The sequence below is a fragment of the Triturus cristatus genome, chromosome 2_2 (assembly GCF_964204655.1).
Source record: "Triturus cristatus chromosome 2_2, aTriCri1.1, whole genome shotgun sequence".
Classification (NCBI taxonomy): Eukaryota; Metazoa; Chordata; class Amphibia; order Caudata; family Salamandridae; genus Triturus; species Triturus cristatus.
This window is the reverse complement of record NC_140582.1, coordinates 1,060,247,184-1,060,265,476: the sequence shown is the minus strand read 5'-3', so window position 1 is coordinate 1,060,265,476 and position 18,293 is coordinate 1,060,247,184. Positions and strand designations below refer to the sequence as shown.

Genomic DNA, 18,293 nt, shown 5'->3' with positions numbered 1-18,293 from the left:
TTTGAGTAATTCGGTCGACTCTGCTTTTTAATGGAGTTCATTGCTGGAACGGGAGTAGTAAATTAAGATCGACACTTTTGTTTGAATCTGGAATCGATTTGTGTCTAAGGGGGCTCATTTCAAATGAATCCATAGTAAACAGAGATTAGATGACGTTAAGAACAGAAGGCTTCCAAGGGCCCTAGCTGTGTTACAAGGATGCACGAGTCGCATCGTAGTGATGCAAGTAAGACTGGTGTGTCTGCTGCCGTATGAAACCTCTGCATAGCAACACCTGACCGTTTTAAGCAGAGAAACAAGCCTGGCTAGTCTGCTCATGTATTCAACAGTGTATAGCTGTCTCTGTCACGACAGGCCCCTTTCTTGTGACGCTTCTTGCTTCAATCTTGAAACAAGGAGGCTAGGCTGAAGCCTGTGAATATTCTTTAAAAGTATCAATGCTGAGCCGCACCGAGCTTAATTTAACATCCTTTGGCCAACCAGCTAACTGAACAGAAAGGGACCATGGTCTCTGAGGTATTGGGGAGCAGCAGTAGTTCCCCTTGAACCGAAGCTCCTTGTTTGCAGACGGGCACGAGACTGAGCTACATTCACAAATCGGAACTTTTTGCCCCATTACTCAGTATTTCTGGCACACATGCACTGAAAGTGGGAGCATTGTTCTCCTGTATGTGATGAGTTATACTCTGCAGCGCTGTAACTTAACTCAGTGTGGCTCTTAACCTGTGGTCGAAACCAGCATTGTGCTCAAGTAGTATGCAGGCTGCTAGACCCTGAGCACTTTTTTTAAAGTACACTTGGAAGGTTGGGTGCCTATCTCTCTATGCTCTGTTCCTACTTCTTGAAATGCTCTTTTCACTATTTCGCTAGCCCTTCTCAGATATCTCGTTGACTACTGTTACCACGTCCAAATATCTCCTTGATCCCATATTTTCTTCTGTTCATACTTCTCCTTACCAGTCTCTCTTTTACTTTCCTTCTCCAAGTGGAAAGAGACCATGGTTTTTGCAGTTTGTCTAGCAGCAGTGGCATTCCCCATAGAGTGGGAAGTGGGGTTTTTATATCACCAAATGCAGGTATCTGCAGCACCTGTTCATATCACTGATGTCCTCATGCCTCACCCGGATCTAGGATCCCTGTTTATCTGTGCACCATTTCTATGAGCATTTTTCATGCTTTTTTAAACAACAGCGCCTCTCACCCCTTATTTTTTTTTCTCTTGTTCTTTTCTCTATTTTCCCTGCATCTGCTCTCTTTTTCTCCGGTCTGGTACATTCTTTCCCACTCTGTGCTCTGATCCTTCCATTTATTCCCTTTTCCACATCTGGGTCATGCTTGATCAATCTCTGCTCTTCCTAACTCCCTGATTTACTTCTCTTTCCCCATTGAGTGGGAAGTATAGTTTCTTATATCCCCAAACGCAGGAACAATCTGCATGCCAAGTTTTTATTCTTGTTTAACAAAGGGTGGAGACCCGTAATAACAAACCTGGCAGTGACATTACACTGACGAGTCCCAAATAGACCACAGTGTGTCTCTGATTCTTGAGCATCTTTAACATATGTCTGAATTGCCTGATAGTCTCTTGGAGTGACACTTAATTTAGAGTGTGAGTTTGGTTCGAGTTTTCCCTTTAACTGGAGAATGAGGATGATCCTCTGATAATTTGCACTGCCTCATCTTGTACAGCATCCTTCAGTGTAAGCCCTTAGGACAAAGCTGTGGCTCATGTTTAAGGGTGATCCTTTTGAACGCAGACTTAAAATATGTTTGGATCATCCTAGCTCTTGAAATGGTTTGGGGCTCTTAAAGATTTGCAGGTGAAGCCGCAGAATGTAACCTTTCTTTATTTCACCTGTCATTTTCTTAAATGGAGAAGTATGCAGTGAAATGCATCAAGGTTTTCCGTTTAAAAACCTTGTGTTGTTTCCTCCTCCAGATTCTCCGTCATCCGGTGATGACGAAGATGATGATGAGGAATCTGAAAGTGGAAGTAAGTGCCCAGCCATGAACTGCTAATCTGTGTGATGTCTGTTTCTGAAGTCTAAGGGAGTAGAAATGCTTGTGTAGCGCCAATATGCTGTTTCTTATCTGTCCAACTCCAACATTTGTTGACATCACTGATGTCCTCATGCCTCGCCCGGCTTTAGGATCGCTGTTTGTTCTTCATGCACTTCTTCTTTAGAGTACCTGCCAACTTACAAATTGATGCCACTGTGTGAGGAGGGGGTGGTGCCTTATGCTAAAACCTACCTAGAGGCACTCTGCCCCGCACCAAGCACCCAATCCCTTCCGCAAAAAATTAAAACAAAGGGTCATTGAGGCTATCACCAATGACTTGGGGTGTTTTCACACCTCTTAAAGAGCATCGGCCGGTTACTGCCTCCGGAAACGAGCTAAAAATCCACAGTTTATATTGGTTTTCAGCTCATTTTCCAAGCCACCGTGTGATTTTGGCTCCTCACCGTGTGAAGAGAGCCAAAAAAGTGTGACACGCGGTGGCACCGTGTAAGTTGGCAGGTCTGCTTCAGGCTTATTACATGCTTTTTAAAATGACGGCACCTCTCAGTCCCTTTTCTCTTATTTTTGTCTATTTTCTCTGGATCTTCTCTCTCTTTTGTTATCCCCTTATTTACTATTTTCTCTTTCTCTATGGTCTGGTCCTTTGTTTCCCACTCTGTATGCTCTGATCCTTCCCTTGGTTCCGTTCTTTTTCACATCTGGGTCATGCTTGCTCACTCTCTGCTCTTCCTAACTCCCTGATCTACTTCTTTTTCTCTTTATGTTTGCTCTCTGGTCAAGCATATCCTTACATGTTTTCTGATGGCTTCTAACTTCTCGTTCTCTTTGCTCTCTAGTCAAGCCGATCCTTGCATGTTTTCTGAGGGCATCTGACATCTCTGCCCTCTTCTTAATCAGCTCCCTCTATTTATTTTGGTCTACCTTCCATTTCTTCTCTTCCCAGTCCAGCTCATTCTTGCCTGCTACGATCCTGCCCAATTTTATCCCATTTCTCTTTCTTTTCCTATCTGGTCCAGCCCATTCCAGACTGCTTTCATCTTTCATGATCTTGTTATATTTTCTCTTGTCTTCCTCTGTTGCTTGGCCCATACCTGTCCTGTCTAATTTCTGTTCTTTCCAAGGTCTTTCTGTAACCCCGCCCCACCCCCACCGCTTGGCCAGCGCCACTATTCATTTCTCCTCTTTCTGCTATTTGCCTTATTGCATACTATTCTATCTAATTTCTGTTCTTTCCAAGGTCTGTCTGTAACCCCTCCCACCCCAACCGCCCGGCCAGCGCCACATTTCATTTCTCCTCTTTCTGCTATCTGCCTTATTGCATACTATTCCTGTGCTATCCTCGTAATATCTGCTTCTGCTTTGCCTTCTTTTTCTGCTTCTTGTAGTGCCAAGTGAGCCAGAATACACTATATTTATGCCCTGTTTGGAAAATTACACTATGGGTGTATTTGATTGGATATCGGAACAGAATAGTTTGCCTGTCACAGACTTGTTGAGAGCTGAGTGTGAGCTTTTGTTGGATATATTGTGAAACAAGCTGTTTATGATTTACTGAAACAGAAGTCATTTTTTTTTGCTTTGCTAATTACAGTTTCATTTTTTTAATTGGTGGTTAACTTTGAAATTATTTTTATTGGACTAGCTGTGGGAATAACTGTATTTTACTGTTGGACCAGCACTGATTCCTTGTAGAAAGTGTGTGGAACGTAATGTATGGAGAGCTTGTATCTCGCAGGAGGTGAATGGTTGCCTTCCCGTAATGGGGCATCTTAAATTGATTTAGTATCCTGAAATAGAGAGGTGGGTGGTGAAGCGAGCACACTGCACGTTTGACAGAGGAATGCCAGAAATGGCTCAGAGGTGTGCTTTAAGTACTGGTGAAACGGGACTGCATCTGGTATTAATGAATCTTTTCTTACATCCATGTCTTGTCTTAAGAATGGTCAAAGAATGTTACCAAGAAAAGTATTTGCGACTAAGGTCTACATTTAGAGAAAACCCCACTTTTAACAACGCGGCAGTCAACTATTGTTGCTCTTATCTGCTAACCGATGGTGATGAGAGTATGTCAGCCCTATTGCTCTTTCATAATATTCAGGTGATAGAAACATGGTAAGGGAGGCGGCTGTTTCATCCCTTGCTTCTCCTAATCTCTGTGCGTGTGAAATTTGTATAATTTGCTTTAGCTACATTGTGTGTAATTTGGGCGAAATTACGTGAAATGCAGATCTGCCATTTCACTGAACAGAGTTCCACACCTTAGAGGGGCATGGTGTAGCAACCCAGGTCCCCAAGGACTGCGCAACCTCCTGCATACAAGTCTCTGTCGCTCCTACTGAGTCAGGTTGGGGGACTTCCTGTCACAAGTCGCATGGCTTGAGATAGGAAGTGTAAGTGACTTGCGCGGTTTGCTCGCCACGTCCACCCCCGCCGGGGCCTAGTTAGGCCAGGCGGACTCTAGCCCCCTCCTTTTCTGCAGTGGCCATCGCAGAGGCAGTTTCTTTTGCACTTGGACAGGTCGACTTACCCACCCATCACTCTTCTATTTAAAGATTGGGTGAAAGAGTTACCTCAAAGATTGCTTCTCAACAGCAGGGGGGCCTTCATCTCATACTTAGAGCAGCAATGAGGGTGGGGAAAGCAATAGAGATTCCGATAAAGGATGTTTGGCTTGTACTGTAATAAACATGGCCCATTTACCCACAGCGAACTGGTGACTTGTCATTGACCCCGTTTGGGTATGAGGGTGTGTGGTCCAGACTGGGGTCTCCATGTCCTATATCCTGAGCTCCCACAATGTGGTAGAGCCCATCCAAACACAAGAATGAATCTCGATTGTTGGAAAAGCCCAATGTTGAAGCATGCAGCAAGTTGTGGGTAAGGGTTATTTTGTTCCCCTCACAGAGGGATCTTTATTCAATTAGAATAGTACTATACCTACCAGTTCTCGGAGCTCACTATACCATTTGTGTATATAATATACTGGGCTAGTGAGGAAGGATTAGTGAGCTTTGTTACCTCTCTCCCCACTATTGTGATACACATTTGTTATTAAACAGATTTAAAGGGAAAACACATTCAAAATTCATAAAAAAGCTTTTGTAAAAAAAAAAAAGTACATAAATTGTTACATACACATGCAATTATTAATGTCCCATATAGAGTCAGCACAACATTTCTGTCCTTCCTCTATCCCCATTCAGTTTTGTGAGCCCATCGTCAGACTTCTCCCCAGATCCTCCCTGCACCTAAAAAATAAATAAAACCTGGGCCTGATTTGTGATTGTGAAGGTCCACCAGAATTCTCCTCTTCCCCCAAAAGCAGGAGCAAAGCCTGCTCAGATGCAAACCTACCAATTACCATGCCAGAGTCATCACCTGGATGACCCAATGGCAGTCAACAGAGAGAAGTCTGGTCAACTGTGCCATAACAAGGTCCCCTGGGTCTGACCACATCTCTCTTCACCCCAAGGGCCCCAAGAATGGAGCACCTATCCACAGAGAGGACTAGAAGCAGCTGTGGAAGTGCCCACCCCAGCCATTTGAAATCAATTACGGCTCCAAACCACTGCCTTAATGTCCAAATAGCCACTTGTATGAACATATTTTATGTGAGTTGTCAAGGTGACCAGAAGTCCCACTGCCAACAATGAGCCCACCCTGCCCAAATATACAACCAAGAAGACCAAGCAATGAGCCACCAAAAACATTATGCTAAGAACAAGCAAACAGTGAAACAGTAATTGAACACCTGCTCTGAACCTAAAGTCAATGGTCAGAGTGGGCGGGACAAATCCAAGTTCACCAGCAGCTTCCAGCCAGAAAAACACCAGGAGTGAAGGGCCTGCAGAGAGGAGACATTTGTTCTTAGTCAGCAGCAAAAGAGGCTGCCTGACTCTTGGCCCCAACCTTTTAAAGGTTGTCTGGGCTTGTCCACAAACCCTTCTGGCCAGCCCAGCACCCGTCCGATCAAGCGACTTTCCCCAGAAGCCACTTTTTTACTGTCTGGCATCCTTAAACAAAGGAGTGACTTTCACCCCTACGGCCCCCATTGCCATACAAACCCCCATGTTGAGACCATTTCTATTTTGTTGCACCCACCCCATCGTGGGACACCTCGGTGAATTTCATCTACCACTTTTGACAAAAATTGCTAAATCCTTGGCTGGTGAATCTATCAAATCTACTTTTGTTCTGCTACCTCCGAGAATCGTGCAGACTTACAACGAAATTCAAATTTAGCCCTTTTGTATTAAAAATTGCTACACATAATATTATTGGGAACATGTAGGTTTACATTTTTAAAGCTGTTAAGATTTAGAGATGCCATTTTTCCTTATGGCTGATGTCTTAAGTCTTAGAACATTACCGCCTCTACTTAACTGAAAGACTGCTAGATATCAACAGCTTGTTCGTATACAGTTGTACATAAAAATTGCTGGTGTTCAGATGATCCTTAAATTGCATCATTGATACTTCCGCCAGCATTTGCTTCTGTTATCTTTATGGTCTGTTTGCGTCTCTAAAATCCTGTCCGGGGCTTCCGTTACAATGGCCCTGATACTTTTGTGACTTACACGCTTCTTGTTCAGTCATTGGCAGTCAGTGGTCTTCTACTTTGAATCTTTGATGGATTCACTTGCATTTGAGTAATCTCTGCTTCTAGATATTGTGGCAGCACTTGACCCTCCCCCCACCCTACAGAGTGTAGCATGAGTGCTACTTTTAGGCTCGACAAGCAGGCGAGAGAGTGAATTCCCTCACGTCACTTCATGCTGGTCTTGGCAAGGTGAACAGAAAACATGGTGGCTCTTCTGGCTTTCTCTGCTCTCTATCTAATTAGGATTCCTCAGAGCATCTGTGATTGGAGCGCTGGAAGCCAAATGAGCGTCATCAGGATGTGGCAGGGTTGGCCAAAGGATGCGGCCAGTGGCTAGTAAACTTTGAGAGTTTGGGAGAGCTTCCTTTATGTCCCAAAAATGCGATTGGCCCATCTACCACCTGCCTGGACGCATTGCATTGTATTCTGATTGCATTTATACTGTACAAGGTAATCACATCGCAAATTAGCCCAAGTCAGATTTGGCAGGTTTCTGTATATTTAAAATAGTGGTGGATTTTGTTCCAGACTTTGCTGTTTTTATGGTCTGCCTGGACTGCGAAGCTGTCGCCAGACAATTATGTGTTACTAGAAGAGGGACTTTGGCTACCCCCACATGTTGGGTGCCAGGAGTACATACTTTGGTCGGGTAGGAGTTGTGTGCTTTCACAAAAAATGTGCTTGCCCTCCACACAGCAGTGATCTTTTTGTTTATTTGTCCAGCTGCCTGTGCTTTAACTTTCAGGAGCACACAGATGGTATTGTAATGGTATTAAAGTGTCTTAGATAGCTAGATAATTTATAGCAATTTGCTCTGGCAGCAACACAGATGGCAGGAGGGCAGTCATTAATGTGCGTGGATTTTTAAGTCTGGCTTGCCAGGTCATTCACAAGTCGGACATGTTGCCAATTCAGGTTGATAAAGGGTTCATTTGTATTTGAGATCACGTCTTGAGAAGGTGAATCTCAGTCACCTATTTTGTGCTGAGGTTTGGCAGAAAAAAGTGGCATAAAATTTACGCTGGATACCTCCAACGATGCTGGCATTTCTGCAGCCGAGGAATCCCCTGCAGGATGTCTTTTGATATCCAGCCTGGAGACTACATCTTTCTTCTGAAGTGGGCTAATGTTGCAGCAAGATCTGTCAGTGTGTCCTAGCACTGCCGCCTAGTGGCCTTCCACAAAGAAAACTGAGAAGAATTGGACCCTTTCACATTGAGATCAGAGGTGAGACTCCCAAGAGACTATACCTTCAGATCAAAAACACTGCCTTGATGGACGCGGCCAATTCAAATGGCTGCCAGCCCTCCCGGCATCTCAGCTATTTGCTGTTCTGTTATTACTGGCTCTAAAACAGAACCAGAATGATGCATTTTCTATGTTTCTTGTGTTACTGTGAAGCCCCTGCTGGCTAGTCCGGAGTGCCCTTCAAAGAGACTGCATTTAAATGGGCATCTGTGCTTTGTGTCTGCAGCAGTTCGGGCTGGACTGTTCCCATGAGGCACAGAGTCAGACTGATTTGCATATGGCCATGTCTGAACTGGGGTGGCAGAGTGCGCTTAAGAACGGTGATGGATCAAACCCAGATCTGTTGACTGGGTGTGAGTGTTTGATTGGTTCTGATGCTCTGTCCATCACCACCCCCTTTTGTACCGCTTAGTTTGCCATCTGTTGGCAGGGTATGCTCAGACGTGAGTCCCTTGCTCACTTTGCCACTGGATTCAAGCAAGCCTGGCTGAAGACGGCTGAAATGCCAGAAACCGGTCCTAGGAAGCTTGTTTCCGGTCCAGGGAAGGCATGGCTTGGCAGTTCGGGCTGGACTGTTCCCATGAGGCACAGGGTCAGACTGATTTGCATATGGCCATGTCTGAACTGGGGTGGCAGAGTGCGCTAAAGAACAGTGATGGATCAAACCCAGATCTGTTGACTGGGTGTGACTGTTTGATTGGTTCTGATGCTCTGTCCATCCCCACCCCCTTTTGTACCGCTTGTGTCTGCAGCACAGCAGCACCCATGGTCTAAATGACCTCAATTGTCCAAGCAAAACAAAGCCTGTGACTGGGCCGGCGGCCTGCTGATGGCCTCCGGCTGGCTGTAAGGGATGGCCCTGCCATTGTGTGTTTTAGAGTTGTGTATTGTATCGTAGAATTTATTTCACCAGAAAACATCAGACGGGTTTCTACCTTACTGATTGAACTCCAGCGTCCCATGCATTTAACCAAAGCTATATCCAAGACTTGATTAGCCAAAAGGAGACGCGCCGTGTTTTCTAAAGTTCCTCATTAAATATACCGCTGCACAATTCTTTCAAGGAGTGTTCACATTTACTGCAGATAACCATCAAATGAGTAGGGCTTGGCCAAAAGTGCATCCGTTCACTTTCTTCATGAAGGCAAAAAAGGGTGGAAAGTTAAACTGAAAAAAATAAACCAACAAATGCAATGACCCCTGCCCTTGTGTGTACACAGATTGAGATGCATGTAAAACGTGTACCTGCGTTGACCAGTTACAGAGCGAACGCTGAATGTAAAATATGTGCAGTTTTTGTTGTGGGCCCTAGGAAAAACGTCCCTTCTAGGTCCAGGCAGTTGTTCTTTTTCGTTATCCAAGGGAGGCGAGAGAAACACTGTGCAGTCTGACGTGTTTGATTTCTCCACTTAAACTCTTGGCATGAAGTAATGTTCTACTGCACACGAGATGATTTTGTCACATTTGTTTTTACATTTTTTCCCCCTTGGAAATGACATTAACGTTTAGTTGTCCCCCTCGAGCCTTGTAACTCTCAAAGCTGGTAAGTTCTTTCGCATTGAATCACAGGCTGAACAAAACGCATTGGGCTTTAAACAATTGCATACCACCTTTAGGCCCTCCTCTTCTATTGCCCATGTAGGAGCATGGATAAACCAGTCCAAGTAAAGGAACAGACACCACTCATGAAGGCGTAGCTGCGCTATCAGAGGGGCCACCACCGTTGTGAACACCCTGGGAGCAGAGCTGAGGGCAAACTGAAGTACCCAAATGTTTTCCCTCAGAACACACAATCTCCGCTACTTCTGATGAGACTTTATGGTCACTAGATCTGAGAGATGCATCACACATAAAGTCCCCCACTGGTATTAAACGCATTCCTCTGTGCAAGGTTTCCATTTTGAAGTGAACCCCCTCCACCCACTCATTCAGCTGTTTGTGATTTATCACCATCATGTACCCCCTTGAATTATTGGACTCTTGATGTCTCCTGGAATATCCTTCTCACCACTTCCTGGGATGGAGCAGGGATTATTTTCCTCATGACGTGAAGTTCTTGCATCGCTAGTTGAAAAATTGTACTCTTTTTTTTTTTTTTTCAACTTGTCTCTGCCATGAAGTTTACTTGAATTTCTAGTTGTTGACAAAAATAGATGTGTGCCCTTAAAGGCATATTTAAAGAAGATGATTTTTGGGTTGGATCTGTGTACAAATCTCTGAGGAATAGGTTAAGTCTAGCCCCTGCTGATACTTCATTAGCTGGAGCAGAAGCTCTGACATTATGAAATGATATATCAGAAAGAAACTCAATTTGCGTTTCCATATCCTCCAAGAGAGCGGAACATTCTGTACTCTTCCACGTAGGAGTTTTTTCAACCCCTTTAGTCATACAATGAAAGTAATCCTCCCCAGCCCAGTTTGGAGAGAAACGTTGCCATATTAGTAGCTAAAGGTCCAAGCTTTGCAAGGGCCCTTAAAAGTCCTCGTAACTCCATGACCAGCAAAGAGAGAGGAATTGGGCAAAGAAAAATACACAATCTAGCCCAAACCTAAACAGGATCTGCGTTTTAAATCCTAAAGTCCTAATCTCAGAATGAGATAAAAAAAAAACAGGAGGATGGTGAGAAGGTAAGCCTACTTGTTTCACTCCATGAGTGGACTTGCTTTGTTTTCAGAATGTCTTGTTTCCCGTCTCATGGAGGTGGGATCAACTCATTAGTAAAGACTGGGACGAGGGCTGTAGGTTAGCGTTTAGTTATTACTGTTTTTTCCAAGCTGGATTTGCGGATAAGGGACACATTTTCTCGTTTGTTATGTTTGGCCTTCGTTCCACAGTGCTGTTGTGGGTAAAGGTTCAGATCTCTTGAAAAAAGCCGCTATCAAACACTGCCCCCTAGAGGAGGCTGAAAGAACGGGTAGATTCCACACCATTAACATCTGCCGTGTAAGATTAACTCTGCGAAGATGAACATTCTGACACCACATTCCTCCCAGTGGGTTCCATTCATGTCATGACTTTCAGCTTAGAAGTGGGTTTAGGGCGCAGTAGAACACTGTCTTAAGCATGTTTTTATTAGTGGTCTCAATGATTTGAAAGGGGGACGCTGCTAGTGGTGTCTAAATCGACATGGTTATAAAACAGTGAATTGTCAGTAACGTGTTCCAGTGTTTAGGACACGATTTTTTTTTTCTGAGAACCAGACCGATATTAAGCAATACAGAGTTTTGTTTTGTCCTTCACACGTGTTTGTACAACAGCCATCAAAGAGGGTGTATGGAGGAGTCTTAGAGTGGAAAGGACTTGACTGGGTCCAGAGATTGAAGAATGAGAATTGGTTTTTTCAGTTTAATAACATGTCAGCTGTATTTCTTCACCTATCAACCCCCCGAACTCCCTCCCCCCACACACATTTCAATACAGAATAAAACAAAAAGCAACTCTAAACACAAACCAGTACTGTGGGCGCACACTGGTGTACGCACACGGTAGCACAAACATGCACACAGATAACTCGAGCATTGCCACAGAAGGCCCTAGGGCACACCCACAGTTTTCTCACACCCACTCCGACTCGCACCTCCCAGCACACTGCATCGCAGACGCTTGCTTAAGCACAATCCCAGACATGTAGTTCCTCTGGTCTGTCTGCAAAAATACAATTATGTAGCTAATATGTAAGTAGGTATGTCAGCTCTGCCTGCCGGATAGTCCTTTCTGATACCAGGCCTGTGTGCTAGGGTGACCGGAATTTAAAAAACAAAAAAACGGGACTTTGTACAAACCTAGAAATGGGAATATAATGTTCCATCGCCGTGACTTAAGTGACAGCGGTCACCAACATAGAAAACAGAAATTGAGGCAGTGAGGGGAATTAAATGGCAGTTTTGCACACAGTATCACATGTGCTAGCTAAATTGCGTTCTGCTAGGGGCAGTTATTTAATCCAGCACTGGAACACATGAAAATCTGCCTCTTAGTAGATATATCGACCCTCTCTAAACATGTTATTTGTAAAGCCGGTAATTCCCAACTGTTTGACCTATTGGCTTTGCTAATGGTTTTCAGCCACCCTGCACACCATCCTCGATACTATGCAGCATTGCTAAATACATTTTAAAAACACGTTTACGCTGCTCCCACGTCATAGGCATGTGCGACTACGCATGTGTGCACTTTCAAAATGCTGTGGCCGCTTTTTTAAATGTTTTACTTTTAGTTACCGTTTCCAATCAGGTCTGTAACTAAAACACACACACTTGTTTTTTTTTGTTTTTTAAGTGGGGTGAAGTATCGTGAAAACCGTGACTGTAATGCTTACTGTGTGTGGGAGCCCTGGCCACCCTGCCGTGTGCACGATTATTACTTCGGAAAATCTCCGTAAACTGAGTCCATACGATGTAGTGGTTGTTCGTGCGCCAAGCACTGCTAGATCTGTGCCATTTATCGCGTTAAAGTTCCACCCCAAATTAATTTCTTTAATTGAAGCCGGCTGGTAATTCATGGCTTCGTGGCTGTTCTTGGAGTGTTACCGAAGCGGGCGAGATGCGCACGGAGTTGAAATGCGTGCACAGTAAAGTTCTCAGCGTCGCCCTCCAGCCGCGGTGTTTGTTGTGCCCGGAGCCTGAGCTGGCAGCAGCCCCGTGGGGCGCTGAGAGCCTTTCTGTGGAGCCTTTGAAAGCGCGCAGCGCCCGGTGCCAGGAGCCTCTGTCTGCCTCGGCGGCCCGGCCGCCTCCGAGCTGTGCCCTCGTGCTGGGCGAGGATTGACGGGCCGCTTTCTCCGTCTCGGGCGCCTAATCTGTGGGCCCCAGGGCGCTAATCTCTCCCCGTCCTCCACGCAGGATGAATGTGAATATATACCCCAGATACCTCCTTGGGAGCGATCACGTGCTCTACAACTGCTGTGTTTATTTCCATCTCTGCTTCTTCTACTCCAGTCAGGACCCCCTAAGACTTCCACTTCCTCGACAAACAGGCACACCTTTTTAGGCCACATGCTTTTAAATGCGGTTTTCTTGAAATGTGGGCAGTATGAGCTGAATCTGCTATATCCCTTAGTACCCCCAGGGGCACCCCGCTGTCCCCCCTCCCCCAAATTAGGTTACCCAATGAAACACACGAAACAGTTGTAGGTGGGTAACAATTGCTGCAGGTTTATTACATAATTCCAAGATATGTAATGGGTGGGTTATCTTACGGGCGATCCAAGGGCAGGCAACCATCTGGGTCGCCTGCCCGCCTGATGAGCCGGGCAGCGCGGGAGCGATGCCCGCCGGTGCTGCCCTCCAGGTGATTCTTTCTACGATCACGTGCCGTTGGTAATTCTACTCACGCCCCCCCTCTCGGGGCGGAGCGTCGCATAGCAAGCCCCCGGTTGTTCAGGCCTTGGAAAGCGCACCTTTCTATGACAGTACAGTTAGACGTCAGTGATAGAGCAGATGCAAAAACATTGCATGCTGTGCACAGGAGCCAGTGTTCGTTTGTTAATGGCACTGAACCCATATATGAGAAAAGGGTCCCATTAGGGTTCTTGACTATCTCCTTGCAATTAAGCTTTGTTGAACTGCAGCAAGTCAATCCTGCAAGCACTCCAGGAAGCATCTGCGCAGCTCGCTGCTCGGCTTGCAATGTTTTGGAAGCCAGAGCAGGTATGAAGAGAGCAAAGGCCCACTGGCAGTAACCTTCCACTACTGGTGGCGCACCTATAACCTTTCCCATGGCCGCTTTCCTCCAGTTATTTTACAGGCTGATATAAAAATACATGTTTTTTTAAATTAAGTTCTGTTTTGAATGGTCCCTCCGGTAGGACACTTGTTTTCATTGCTTCCTTGCACTTTAAGCAGTGCAGATGATGAAGTGCCTGCTGCTAGGGTGGGTGCACGTGTGTCTTGTCTGCATTTGTGTGCACTAGCAGTTGCAGGTTTTTGTTCTCCTTCACCCTTCCTGTGAATATACTGTTTTATAATTATTATTAAGGGTGAATAATTATAAATCTGTGTGTGTTCGTCCATAGAAACCCCTGCTCTGACATCCTATTCTGTGGAGCTTCGTAGGCGCCTATGCATATATAGCTCCATGGCAAGGTATTGATGCAGTTGCCTGGGTGGACTGTCCAGTATCTTCATCAATAGATGCAGCCTGGCTTTAGTCAACTCAAACTCGTCGTTTCCTTTTCTGAATTATCCTGCTTCCTATCGTGTTCACTTTTGAGAGCCGCGGGCTTGTACCTGCATTGATGGGGTGGAGTGGCTGAGCTGCTAACTTTCAAAGGTGGAGACCTGGGATGGAGACCTGCCTCTGGCACTTGTGCCACTATTTTGACGCTGGGAAAATCGCTTAACCACATTGGAAATCTGTGACCTAATGTAAAATCTCATGCATATATGGAAAATGACAATCGACGTACACTTAAATGATGTCCTAGTGCTCCTCAGCTAATTTGCATTATATATGTTTACATCCACACACCGTACCAATACAAACATACAATGTTTCTAGTTAAAGCTAAAAAAAAAGCCAATCTTTATTACTCGGAACATGACTAAATGCCTGATCCATATCAATACTGAAAACATGGTTATCTTTAGGTGTTCCACTATTCACGCGCCTAGAATGGATGGAGAAGAAACTGCTTGCAGTGCCTGCAGCCAATACGGTACGCTTCCGATGCCCAGCTGTAGGAAAGCCAATGCCATCCATCTCTTGGCTGAAAAACGGCAAGGAGTTTAAAGGCGAGCATCGGATTGGGGGCATAAAGGTAAGATTCACTTACATGACAACTTTTCCACCATCTCAGCTGCCCTTTGTTGCTGATTAACCAGCAGCGTAGTTGCCTCTAACACGTTTGTGTATATTTTATATGTAGTTGTATAAGTGACTTAAGGCTGATGAGAGACCTTTTGAAGATGTTTTGCTCACTCAAATTGGTTTCTTCTTTTCGTGTGATCTAACAACTTGTTGTATCTGAAGTTGATTTCTCTTAATTATCCAAAATGAAGGACTCTCTTTGCCAGCAGTTGTAATTTCAGGTGTCGTTTCTAGATGTACTTGCAACTTTGTGTTGGCAAAACTTTGATTAGGTGAGTGTACGAGGGAAGGCCAGGGAAAGTGTAAAAGTGTATAGATTAATGGTGCAAATGAGAAATAGTAGAGATGAGTGTTTGACTTGGTAGATATGATCTGTGGGTGGTTAGAGTACACAAGTATTGGGAGGAGGAATAGGCTTTTTTTTAGATTAGTGAATAGATGGATTTATAAGGAGATGCATTTGGTGTCTAACTGGATGAGTAGTGGCTACATTCATGATGGGTAGAAGGATAGGTGGTTGAATAGGTTCAAGAACGTATGGATGGACGTATATATACTGATCTTAGTTAAAAAGATATTGTTTTCATTTGTTTGGTCTTTATGATATTTTAATTCCAGGCTTTAGTCTTGGCAAAGGTTGAAGTAGTAGGAAATGTTGCCAATGTGGTCTTGCGTACTGGGAGTACTACACGGTTCGAGTTAGTACTTGCTATGTAGCAGGATGGGCAAGGACAACGCTATTGCCCGGACAAACCAAGTTGGAGAAATACTGTGTGGAAGTCCGATCGTTCCTTTAAAAAGAAGTTAACAAGGACTCTGTGCGTTGGTGTCTGGTGTTTGGAGGAACTATCAGACGTGACTGTTACACACACATACAAACACACCACACACACACACACACACACACACACACACATATATAATTGCACTGAGGAATTCTAATGACATAAACCACTGAAGGAAACCCGATAAGTCAACATAGGATCATTATCTCACATATTAGTCATTATGTATATTTTGAACATAACATGTTTATTTTAAGGCAGTTACCTGGGCAAAAAACTTTTCAAAGAATAACTAACCACTAGCACTATTAAACTATTCTCCATAGTTCTCTGTGAAATTGGATTTTCAACCACTGCATATCGTGCAATAAAAGCACCCAAACATGAGCTTTGTCTGTTCGTGAAATTGTGGTCCTCCATGCCATATAATCCTAGTAGCCGTGACGAGTAAAGCTCTACTGAGTGTTTTGCGGTTTGTCATTATGATGATGAATTCCATGTTGGTCAGGGAACTGTGCAATATTTCTCATAGTTCACTGTTCCCAGTGAGATAATGTGTTTCTATACCACTGCATTTTGTGCAGTAAAGGAACCCAAACATGTAAGGCTTGTTTTTTTTTCTCAGCTCCCGCTTGACAAATTACCCCAAAACTTTCCAGACAGCTGCTAAAGTGATTGGCGCCGTTTGACAAATCTTCACAGAATTTTCAAAACTAGTACTCCAAAGTTATTAGCAAGACAAAAAACTCATTGTCTATGGAAACTAGATCCTAACCATAACTACCTACTGGTGACTGCCAGTAAGCAAAATATAAATAGGCTTCAGTAGTAGAATAAGTAGGTGTAAATATTGAGTGGTTGGGGTTGGACTAGGCCAGATGAAGCAAACCTTTCCGGTGTTGTGGTCCTTGGAATGCAGAGCATTCAAAGGACCTCAGGGACTGCTATACCAGAAATGTTTGTCTCGTCTTAAAAGGTCACTTATCAATTCCTCAAACCTAGATCTTGACTAGAGAATAAGAATTGAGACCAAATAAAACCAACCTCCAAACCAACATCATCTTGATCCACACCTTGAAAAAGACTGTGTGCCATTAGGGGCAAAACACAAAAAAGGGAAACTAAAAGAAACATCCTTCTTCCTCAAACATGGTTTCGGTGTTCTTATATGAATTTAGACAGCCAGCATAAATTGTATGTATTTATTGAATGCGAGCATTTTCAATAGCACTGTAAGCAATATCTACCTCTTTTGTGGTCAAGGGGGTACCTACCCACACTATGGAAATGGAGTAGAGTAACCTTTATAACCAGGGTAATACATAACAAGGTACCCAGGTGATTGATGCAGCAGGGATTGGTAAACCTAACATAAAGCATACTGTGCATTGTATAGTGGGCGGACATAAGGACTATATTTGCTGACAAAAAAGTGCAATTGGTCATTTAATTTTCTCTTAAACTTCCGAGCCATGAGATTTTTAGGGATAAAAGATGACATTCCTCTTTTTTTCCCAATAAACATAACCACAGCCACATTTTAAATGAAGTTTCTTGTGTCTCGTAGACAACTGAGTACTTGCATGTTAGGGTGATGTGTTTAGACCGCCAGTTTCTCATAGCCTAGATTGGAGCTCTCAGCTGTGTGGCCCCTGTAAAGAAACACAAACCTAACGCCTTTTCAGAGCTGCAGTGTCGAGAAGAGGCAGATTGTCTTGGGGGGCCCAGCAGAAGGTGCTCACCGCAGCACAACCAATTATCATTAAAAAGAAAGGGACTTGTGTCCTCACTCCATGTTCAATGGTGAAAGCCACCCTTCTGAAAAGGCAGCCAAGTCATTAACATTCTTTACTTGCTAATTACTGACCTCTGGTCAGATGATGCCTGCCACTTTCCTTGGTTGGTACCAAGGTGACAGACATTACGAAGGTTTTTTTTTTTTTTACCCTTCTTTGTGCTTAAGAGGGATCAGAGCTTTGCATTCCCGGGAGACACAGATGCGAATATAATTAAGGCCTGGTGTTGCGCCTTCGCCGTTTTCAGCGTTCACACAACCTATAATCTCTTCTGGATTATTGGAATACATGAGATGAGTCTCAAGGGTAGGCAGGGATTCAGTATGTTCCAGTCTCAAGAAATGCTTTGCACCCGGCCTAGGCAGAACGGGAAAGCTTTGAGAAAGGTTCAACACCGCAACAAGTGAGTTGATTTGAGGTGGCACATGTACTGAGAGGGCAGAAACGGGTGTGCATGAATAGCTGCCCTCAGTCCGCACAGCTTCTAGATGTCTAGGAACTCAAAACCAAAATCTTCTTGGTATTTTGCAAGCAAGCACACTTTTATCAATGAAACAGGCCTACTCATTGAATTTACACTTGGGTGTAAATTATAGTTTAGCAGTATCCAATGGTACCACCTGCAACATGATTTTGAGAAGGCACTTTTGTATGTGTGTTTTTATATTTCTTTCCCCTTTTTTATGGCAGGAGGCCGCCGACACCAGAGTTGTGCTGTATTTACCGCATAATTATTCCCACATATTTTTCCATGACACGTTTCGGCTGTTATAACAGCCTTGTTCACAACTAGGCTGTTTAAACAACCGAAATGCATCAGGGCAGCACATGTGTGAATAATAAAGCACAGAATTGAAATACACAGCAATGGGCTTTGTGAACAAAAGTTGGAATATACATACTAGTGAAATTCCACGGGTAATGAAAAATACCAACTTACCTACACACAGTGTTCAGCACAACTAGACTTACCGAATGAACTCCATGGTGCAACCCTAATGAACTGGAATTTGTGACTGGCTGTTCATTAGAGGACA

General features: G+C 44.2%; 1 protein-coding gene across 15 annotated transcripts in view; it reads left to right on the top strand.

Annotated features, from left to right (window-relative positions):
• Window positions 1–18,293, top strand: part of FGFR3 (fibroblast growth factor receptor 3) — a 111,218-nt gene that overhangs the window by 38,096 nt on the left and 54,829 nt on the right. For 11 of the 15 annotated variants that reach the window (XM_085642572.1, XM_085642570.1, XM_085642569.1 and 8 more), the window contains exons 4-5: window positions 1,940–1,993; window positions 14,456–14,625. In XM_085642572.1, coding sequence (XP_085498698.1) covers window positions 1,940–1,993; window positions 14,456–14,625 — 224 coding nt within the window. The remainder of the gene's footprint in view (window positions 1–1,939; window positions 1,994–14,455; window positions 14,626–18,293) is intronic. The other 4 variants (XM_085642575.1, XM_085642576.1, XM_085642574.1 and 1 more) reach the window with 1 other exon arrangement.